This window comes from Patella vulgata, chromosome 8 (genome assembly GCF_932274485.2).
Source record: "Patella vulgata chromosome 8, xgPatVulg1.2, whole genome shotgun sequence".
NCBI classification, from domain to species: Eukaryota; Metazoa; Mollusca; class Gastropoda; family Patellidae; genus Patella; species Patella vulgata.
Window position 1 is genome coordinate 38,451,188 of NC_065886.2, and position 11,042 is coordinate 38,462,229.

The 11,042-nt window shown below is 32.1% G+C and overlaps 1 protein-coding gene across 2 annotated transcripts in view; it reads right to left on the minus strand.

Moving 5' to 3' along the window:
- LOC126829936 (cyclin-dependent kinase-like 5) overlaps window positions 1-10,410 on the minus strand; it is a 30,285-nt gene extending 19,875 nt beyond the window's left edge. Inside the window, exons 1-3 of one of the 2 annotated variants that reach the window (XM_050560117.2) lie at window positions 9,911-10,410; window positions 3,338-3,704; window positions 2,716-2,750 (exon numbers count right to left, since the gene is read on the minus strand). In XM_050560117.2, the coding sequence (XP_050416074.1) occupies window positions 2,716-2,750; window positions 3,338-3,374 (72 nt within the window). In that variant the 5' untranslated portion in view covers window positions 3,375-3,704; window positions 9,911-10,410. The other variant, XM_056103007.1, reaches the window with a different exon arrangement.
- Window positions 10,411-11,042: the final 632 nt, after the last annotated feature.

Genomic DNA, 11,042 nt, shown 5'->3' on the forward strand with positions numbered 1-11,042 from the left:
TAATACTCAATTACGTTTCCCTGTCTAATCGACTAGATTGCAGATTAAAACTACATAAAGGAATGAAATGGCCACAGGGATTTAATCATAATGGGACAGAATGCACAAAGTCATTATGTTGGGGTTTTTTTCCCATAAAAATTAAGAATGTCGACATTGATATGGCTACATGTGGTCTTATAGACACTTAACATCGTAGTGATTGGGAAAAATTAACAAATAAACATCAACATTGAAATTAATGAATTTACTCTGTTACTGCCAAGATCGTACATTTACGATCTAAAATTGGCAAGATCGTAGATATACGGCCTAATTCCACAAGCTCAATGTAGATGGCATAGCTGCTCCACCGGTGTCATAGTTCAGTCTACAGACAACTTGGAGTGTCTGCTAGTAAATACGGCATTGTGTACCGTTGATGTCATTCCCACGTAGCTTGTTTATAACATCAACGTCACTTGAGATTTTCAATTGTGCATTGTTGACAAGTTCTATTGTTCAGTGAAGATGGCTGCGAAAGGCAAAGAGGATTATCTCTCTATGAAAAGATGTAGCCGATTTATTAACCGATTCTGATACAATATAGCGTGGAAGACTATCTTCTGTTGAATATGAGAGTTAACTTGAATTTTATATACAGAAGGTCGAAAAAAAAACCCAACCCAAACTCAGGGAATTTACATCTAATTTTTTTAAATAGGCCTGGGAATTGAAAGAGTTAAGAGGGGATCCTTAAAACGTTCGGGAAATAATGAGTTTTGTTGTATCCGAAAAAATGTCAAACACTATTGTAATTTTATCAAAACCTTTATGCTAGATGTGTAAAAAAACAAATGGACTGAATTTTTGCCTCACATTCTCCATGACAGGTGGCCTAATTCCAGACTTGGCTGATTAACGGTGATAACATTTATATGAAACAAGATGGCAGATGAGTAGACTGATGTGGTTGTCGAGATAAACAAACATATTGATCTCATCGAACTTTGGATTGCTACTTTATCAATATCACTAGATTCTCTTCACTTCTTCATCCTAACGTTAATATTTAATCACGTTTTTTACAAATACCACCACATCACTAACCAAACCCTACTTCCATTTAATATCACTTCTGTATTCATGCTTTAGAATTTATATCAACCTCAAAAATATTTTACGCTCGATAAATTCTATTTTATTTTTGATTTTTAGTGCATTAAAATCAAATATAAAATCAATTCTTGCTCTATAAATCTCCCCATCTTGATCAGTCTGGATGATAAATAAAATTAAATGGGGTTTAACATCCTACTGTTCTGCATGTTTGCTAATGAAGACAAGCATACTCGATAGTGTGCTACGGCCTACTCTTATATGGAATTCCAAATGTCAAGGGTTCTCGTGCTCGGCCGTTCGCCACAAACAAGCATGGGACTGAAATCATTACACTTGCATCAATGACAGTCTGTGTTAGACGAGTGTAACAAAAAAGAGAGGAAACCCATTTTTACAAATAGTAACACAATGGGTGTTTGGGCGTATAATCAGTACAAAGCAGTACCATTATTCAAAGTTTTAATGCATAAGATTTCTAATTAAATAGACGATATATCAACATTGTATTTTCTTTGAAAGAAGAACAAGCTGTAGAATAACTATCACACGCACAACACCTCGCCATTTCAATACCAGTTCAATACTGATATTCAAAATAATTGATAAAATTTTATGTATATAAACCCAATGACATGTTTAATTAGTGCATAATTCAAACAGGATCATACAGTATGTTTCAATTGAAAACATGTGTTACACAATACAACAAATCTATTTATGATCTGAACATGATCCGGATCCTAAATAAATGATATACATTCTTTTTCATCATTTACTTTGATCAACCTCATCAATCAAACAGAACATTAATAGCACGTCGCCATACCAACCTCATGCAGATCGTGCCAAGTGTTAAATTTTATTTTAAAATTTGTAGATCGTTTATCAAAACACATTAAATAATAAATACTAAAGAAAACAATAATTAAATGATGAACATACTGGTATTTACTAAATATATTTGAATTTTAAATATTAATTAGAAAATAAACCAGAAAATTTGAATGATGTTAATGACATGTATAATGACGTGTGAGAACTAGAATTCAAAATTTGCAGAACAAAATTACCAACTACATTGTAAGACTTAAATTTTTAGACAAGGAAATGGGCCCTGAGCTCTACTCATCATCACCCATTCAAGTACGATCATCCATTTTTGATACGATGTCACAATTCCAAGATGGCTACTATGACATTATACTTAGTTCTAGTCCATAAGTGGTACATCTATTCTATACTAATATTTGTGACGGTCATTTGTCCATCTGAAAGTTGGTGTATAGGGGTAGCTCGGACCGGTGAGTAAGATAGGCTAGGTGGTGATGGACTACCACTTTCGGTTTTGGAGTTATGCTACTTCCCGAGCATGGTTATGCTGGGTTAACCACGTTATAATAGAAAAAATATATAAATTAAACTAATTCTGAAGAGCTCTATTTCAGAAACTGACATTTGACTTTTTTGTTCAAACCGTTTTTGAAATTCATACTAACTATAATTGTAAGGATTAATTTACCCTTATATCAAGTACACGTATAATATGGGAATTTTATGTTTTGGAAAGAAACCTGATCATTTATAAGTTTTATAAAACTAAATGTATTAACTTACCCGATGTCTACACTTTAAGACAACACCATAGGCCCCTAAAATATAAAATATAACCATTCATAGTAATGTATTTATAAATGTTTTAAAGAAAAACAGTGAGTCTATCGGAGTATACCTATTCACTACACAGCTTCAGAAAAGTTTACTGTTTTCTATCCATCTACATATTGTTTATGTACATACATGTACATATAAGCAACAGTCACTAGTACTTGGTGATCTGGTACATGGGCTCTTGTTTCTAACATATTTAACCGTCTGGAATGACTTGCTGTAAAATTGACCGACAGAGCTTACCCATCATTCAATTTTGCATGCCACATAACTAGAATTTCAAAGAATTTAATCGTAATACATGCCGTCAGATTTATAGTCTTAATATGCAAAACATTTCAACAAATTGGGACAATGCCAAAAATATCTTGCTGAACAAAATAAGCTTCCGTCAAAAATTTAAATTTTAACCTACATGTACAGATAGCGTAGAATATTTTCATTCTAATTAACTCTAAACCTAGGAATTCAGCTGTATATCTCTGCCAACATGGTTTTTAAGTTATGTACCCATAATGGAAAAATAAATTTAGTTACTAAATTGAAATTTATAAATTTTACACCTTACCTTCACCCACAACTCCCAAAATTTCGTATTTGTTCATTACATAACCCTGATACACAATCACTCATCACACTGGAAATACATCACTCTCACAGTTCATAGGTCAAACTAGGACCAATTGGGTATTCACAAGTCAAAACATGCATTGTACATGGAACTTAATAATCCGATCTACTAAAACAGTACTATTAGGTATGTTTATCCAGTCTCTGTGATGGTATAAATCAGTGATCACAACATGTTACAATGAAAAATATCTGCTTCTATAATCTGATCAAGTCTACAGTACTCAGTGATGACCATCTGTTTAATTGCTATGTAATGGAAACAATCTGTCAGCAACCGGATACATGTATAATATGGTGGGTGCCTGTAAATAGAAGGAGTAGGAAAATTATTTAATCCAATTAAAACAGGCGATAGTCCATATAATATCCCACTCTACTAAACTATGTAGACATATGGTTTCATGGTTGTAAATGTAAATGAACTAACGTTAAATCGCTATACATTTTATAGATTAAATATGTCATATAATCATATATTGGACTAAAAACATATTCAAACAAATTTATCTATCAAAAGTTTTCTTCAAATCGCTCTCAACCAATTTTCAACTTGTACCATTTACAAAAATTTCTTCATTTCATACATACTAAAAATACACAATATTTTTCTTGGAAATACATGTAAATACCCAATAAATACTTTCGTGGCAATTTATCTTTAATGTCTATAACGTGTCATCTTTCTACCTTGTGACAACATATTATCAGACAGAATTTATTCAATAAACCCAATTAATTCTACAATAACATTATTGTAGAGCCTGTTTATAGCAGCTAAGTCTCTTAACTCAATATTTTCCATAATATTTGAAATTAAAAACTACAGACAATTAACCAAGTTGGTTTCCCATTTTGCAATAGTATCACATGATTGGCATGTGTGCTTAACTTGACAGTTGTAGATGAATTCATGTCAACTGGTGGAAAATGCAGGGTAAAAGCTGTCTCACTTTACTGTCCAGAGACTAGTTTGGGAGGGTTAAAAACTTGTTTCAGAAGCACTAAGTATTGTTCCTACTGATCAATTTTTCTTGATTCTCGCCACTCACAAATTGCCTCAAGTTGAAACTAGTTTTTACATGCCATACAGGTGACATAAGCCAACTTAAGTTATATTTATAAACAAGTCTGGAAGGCACTACCAGCCACTAGTCACAGACAATGTCAGGCACGAATACAAGCTCTGTCAGACACAATCCTGCTGGTGCCTGTCATTAGGTCTGGCCCTGATTTGTTTTTATTATTGATATCTATTATCTATACTAATATTTGTGACTATCGTCTATCTGTTCAGGGTTGGTTGATCTAGGGTTATCCCAAGGCTGAAATTTGGTGTATAGGGGTAGCTCGGGACAGGGAGTAATATAGGCACCATGGCGATGGCTTACCACTTCCGGTTTACGAGTTAAGGGCACAACCGTGCAGTGCTGGGTCAATTGCTAGTTTTTAATAAATGTCTGGCACAAAGTTAAAAATATCTGGTACTATAGTTCAGTAGTGTCTGACATTTTGTCAGGTGCAAGTAAAATCACTATTTACAGGCTTGCTAATGATTTAAAAGCTGTTTGGCTATTTTATCAAAACAACTCTTTATATCGAAAATAATTCACAAAAGTCTGTTGTTACCTAAAGCTGTAAACACATTAAATCCTTTCTATTGATTTCATACCAAACAACTTCTCTGTCTAGATAAGATGATCTGCTCATGAATGAAGATACAGTACGTGTATGATCATTAAATAGCGAATAAGTGAAGGCACGACTGGATAAGACTAAGAAGAGGAATTTGAATCAATATCTATTATAATAAACTAGATTTTAAGTCTGTACGTGCAGAAATACAATAGTTAAACACGCCATACTTATATTGGTACCGCAACATAATTAGTAATGAATTAGCAAACAATTTGGGGTTTTTTTTATGATATCTGCGACTAAACTCCACCCCATTTTAACACCAGGAAAAAAAATCCCCACCAAAAAAGTGTGACATAATATTGATATTGTTATTTTGAGCAGTACACCATAATTTATTTCAGTGGTGGAGAGTGGGCAGGGCAAGACAGCAATGGAATCCTATCTCAGACTACACTGCATTTTGGCCTCAGCTGTTGACCATAGAAGTTCTTAACTTTCAACCCCGACAATAACCAGTTAGCTTCTATTAGCAACAGATAGAATAGGACCTATTTTACAGAATTTAAACTCTAGGGCCTTAACCCCAGGTTATTTAACATTTAGTTGTATGTCAACTATCGTTATGCAGCTCCAGCTGTCTAGTGGAAAGGAAATTAAGGTCTTGTATTTCAAACTAACAATTAATGCCACTGCCATTGCAATATATCATTTTGCACATGAGAGAGAGAGAGATGGGTTTAACATCCACTCGACACAAACAAGGTCATTTCTGGACTAACATATGGTTGATTTTTTTTCAATAATTCACTTGCTCGTAGGGATCTTTAGCAGTGGGAGGAAACCCACGAGGTTGGACAGGCGACCCTACTCCTTGTCACATACAACTGGGGAAACGAAACCACGCCAGTTGACTCAATGACAGACCTTATGACATCCAATCCCAACCATAAGATTTGAATATCAACACCCAAAAACGAATTAAAGAAATTGTCATCCAAGAAATAGTCTCTAATGTCTACTCTATTTTATTTTTGATCGAAATTCACAGACTACATAAAACTTATATTTCATTTTACACATAAAATTTGAAGATTAACACCCAAAACTATTTAAAGAGATTGTCAATGTCATCAAAGAAAATAGCTTTAATCATAACTATTTTTATTTTGGGTCGAAATTTCTAGACTACAAAACCCAAGTCAAGAGTAGAATTTATTACAAACAGTAAAATATTTACCTGTATTTACCTGGTGTGACCAACAGGTACAGGTAGATAAGATAGAAATATTGACTAACTGGTCAACCAGATAGAAAAAATAAATCATGTTTTATCATGTACTAAAGTAAACCTAATCCTATCAACTTATAAACCCATATAGATTCAACTTTGACCCCTTAAAACTGATCCTAATCCTAGTATGATTAATTGTCTGAAGAAGGGATTTTATCTACCACCAAGAATGTTGGTTTTATTTAAGTCCACACATGGATTATAGAACTCAATTTTGCTTGTTCTCATAAAACTACAAATCTAATGATCTTTTACCAATTGTGTATTTATTGTCCAATATCAAACAAATTAAAATTGTGTATTTATTGTCCAATATCAAACAAATTAAAATTTCTCTCAAATATTTCACTTACAGAAAAAATCACCTATCAAAAAAATGAGCACAAAAAATCAAGCAAATCCGGTCAGAAATTAAATTTAACTAATGAAGACAGGTATACTAAGAGTGCTATGACAGAAAGAATCTGGCAAGAATTATTCATCATAATTAAAGGAAGAAGTTTAACGTCCTACTCTTTCGCACCAACTGGGGATAATGAAGACAGGCACACCATTTCCATTTACTCTTCATCGAATTCCAACTGTTTAAAGGATTCTTGAAATAACTATCAAATGAAAACTATTAGCATTTTTGATATCTAAAATATCTATTAATCCTCTTTGATCTGTGTCAAAAATTATAGCTTTCATTGTATATTACGAGTTGATTTCATTTTGAGTGCCACTGTTGACACAGTGAGCCAAAAATGAAACCAAATTAAGTAAACAGACTGACATCCGAAACAAAATCAAAATAAAACATCAGATCAACCCAACTCAATACTTTGTTGGGTTTTTTTTTTACCTAATTCAAAAGGTGGAGCTTCTCTTAAAGATCTGTTTATTGGGTGTTTCAAAGCATATGATAACTATTATATATGATAACTAATATAACTATTATAAGATAGAGATATACATGTAGAGCTGGTCGTTCTTGCTATAATAATTCAAAAATAGATAATGAAAAATGAATATTAAAAATTCCATTTGAATGACATTATTCTAAGCGAAGTTAAAAGTGTAGGTTTGACAAGATCTACAGTAGATTGTTCATTATCATAGCAATGGTACTTGACAATTGATTCTGTCTCGATTATCCAATTTATTATTAATAAATTTTAAAATCTTGCGGGTGTTCTAATCCATTTGAATCTTGGCCATCTGATGGCCTAGTGAGCTGATTATAGGCTTGTCATGTGAATAAATGTTTAAATAATAGTTTATAACCTTCGAAGCCAAAATAAAGATCTGTAATAATAGGCAGATTTAGCTCTTACATGTACATAATGCATCTTTAATTTAATAGAAATGATCATGTTTTGGCTGTTTTTGGTCTATTTTCAGATCTTGAAACTATTAATCTTTCAAATTAATAAATTTCCTTCATCTGTTGTTTATTTTGGGATATACATGTAACTTACAAACATATAGTAAATATTTCATTAATTTTAACTGACAATGAATCAGTAAATGAGTAACATAATATTATATACTAAAAATTCAATTCATAAAAATTTAGACTTGAAAAACTATTTGAATTCAAGTATTATTGTGAAGTCTAGATGATAGGCAGTCAACCTCAGTACATCCTGTTACATAATCACATACCATGGACTATGGACTACAATAATATTCAACATAATTGACATTCAAGTCACGATCACGATAATGTTGATTCCTGAATCCTTGTCAACTTAACTTTTAAAAAAAAGCCACTCTAGTTTTGTTATCTATGTTTTAAAGTAATTCTAAATATTTATACAAAACACTTTGATCAATATAATATTGGCAGATCATTTTTATCTTTTATATATGAGCTTATATAATGAAATTTAAATCCATATAAAAACCCAATGTATTGAATGAAGAATGTTAAGAATGTGTACTGTGTGTTGTACATGTATATTTAGATTGGTTTTTGTTCTATAATGTACACAGCTTTATAAGCTTTAGTTTAATCCGTACAATAATTTATACTGCTCTACTTTACAGATATGACTTGATAAAATCTACTGGTAATATTGTTTCTCATCTTACTAGGAAGCTGATTAACTTATTCCTTTGAAAAGACATGCAATCAGTAAAACACAAGGTGGCACTTAATAACAATTTCTAACTTTTATTTAGTCATCCATAATCTTACACAGACTGATGGAAAAATAAAATAAAATTTATTTATTAGGCCCAATCATTTTAATTATGATCTTTTAATCTTTCTACTAAGTAATAATTATAACATTCTTTAAAATAAAACTTGATTTTATATAATTTATGCAAGTCCAAACATTTAAATAGAAGCACCCCAACATTGGGAAAGTATTAATAAATTACACAGGACTACTATATTAAGGTTATTGACCTGCCTTAGATTAATTGGTGTCTATGCATGTTAGGAATAAATCCAATACATGTCTTCTTATTAAACATTAATAGTTTTATACATGTATATTGACACTAACACCACAACCTATAGGCAAGACTATAGCTAGCTAGCAGTCTATTGATTACAAAAGCAATGATTATTTGATCAGTTCATATTAAAACAATAATTCAATAAAATCTTGACAGATGTACAAACACATTTCAATCACTTACACAAACAAAACTGTACAGATAAGATACACATGTAGATTTGATAATATATTCCTTTTTGTTTTTCATTTTCATCCACTGAATAAGTTTAGCAATATTAGCATATTTTCTTTTATCCAAATTTATTCATCATACAATTTTAACATAAAAGTACCGGTATTTAATAGTTAGCTACCAGAAATCTGATTTTTATGATCAATTAATGCTTAATATTAATATACCGGTAATTTATAAGCTTACACAATGTATTCAAAGGTGGCAAAATGTCGAAATATGTATCCCTGTCATGTAACAGGATTGCAATAAGTTATACATTTATGTACCGTAATTAATATTACTCACTGCCTTGGTCAAATTTGGAGCAATTTCAAATCTGTCTGAACCAGTTTTTTCTCGAACAGAGCTACGTCTTACACATACCAACTACGCTCGGTAATATTGGTGGACAAATCTGTTATTGGCACAATATCTAATTAGCATCTCCTTTGTATTTTGTTTAAAGCCAAGGGAAAGTCCTAAAAAAAGGTATACTTTACAAGATCTTTTCTCGTGTATCCAAATTTAAAAACTTTATATTTTAAAGGCTGCAAGATCAGAACACTTTCATTTTAAAATTGCAAGCAATAGAGCTTTATACTTGTCTACAAAATATAATTAATTTTTAACCTATTCCTATTCTGACAGTTTATTTTGGTTTGCGTTTGTTGTTTTGTTTTTAGGCCTACTCTTCACATTTAGATTTGATTTACAGATGATTCGGCTCTCATCACTTCATGATGAAAGAAAAAATTTGCGCATGTCAAAATACAACATTCGTAACAGAAAGATTGAAATGAAGGCAACAATAAATAACTCCAACCACGACCGTCAATATCGATAAACAGTGAAAGAATCTTCGCGTTCACAAGTTCACTGCCTGCACTTTCATTTCAACAATTTCAAACTTACCTTTCAAACCAAACAGGTTTGTATCCGACAATTTCGTAATAATTAGCACAAATCGATGTATTATTGTTCTAAGATTTAATCAGTGCCCTTTGTTCAATTTTGATTTACAATGACAAGAAGTAATTGGCATTTAGTTCAGAACTCGCGATATAAACACGCATTTCGTCCGCCATAATATTTTCCTTGCCAACATGCCCACAATGCATTTGGGTTGACTTCCGTTTCTTGAAATGTAAAGTAAAAGTAGTTACATAGGCGGTGACATAATCTCCTTAATTTATATATTTCAGTCTAAAATAAGGTCTAATAAAATTTTTAAGTGACTCAATTCGGCAATCACCATTACCTATCCATACCTCTAGTACAAAAAACGGGGGCGATCGATGTAAATAGGGGCCGATACACATTGGCGTGCAGGTTACTAAAAGACCCCTTGACAATTAAAAATCGGAGAAAAGTAGGCAGTGAAAGGCGCATTGCACACATGGATCATAGAATTTACCACGTTTTTTTTAACTTACCGAATTAGGGCCTAGGCTATATATAGATATATATTCCATTCCGTTCTGTTCTTTGTATTTGTTTTACATGTTTGCTCAATGTATGTGCCGGTATTAGACCTACATATAGGAATGAAACTATTATTGTTCAAGTTGAATAAACTGAATTGAATTGGGATTTAATAGGTAACACCCTTAAATGAATAATGGACTGGGTGTGTCGCACATAATAGCCTTAGTCTCGCAATAATTCACAGAGGGTAGAAGCCTACTTTCATTTCGATGAGAATGCTTTATTCACCTGAATTAAAAGCATAAGAAATCACAGATTCAATTAGCCTATAGATACGTCTGCATGATAAATCGGCGAACAACAATGATAGGGTTAAATTCAAAAGGTATATTAATGTTTTGGGATTGTGAAAAATGACAAATTATATAGGCTACCCAGACATGCCTACGGGATTAGCCTATAATATTCAACGGGAACTTGAAAAAAAAAGTATAGGGCGAAAAGGTTTGGTTCTAACCATTCGTTGATTTGAATCTGGAACGGTCAGGTAACAAAAATAGACCGCTTTAGAAGATCACTGCCGAAAAACAATTATTGGTTAATGGACCGTAAATTAGCA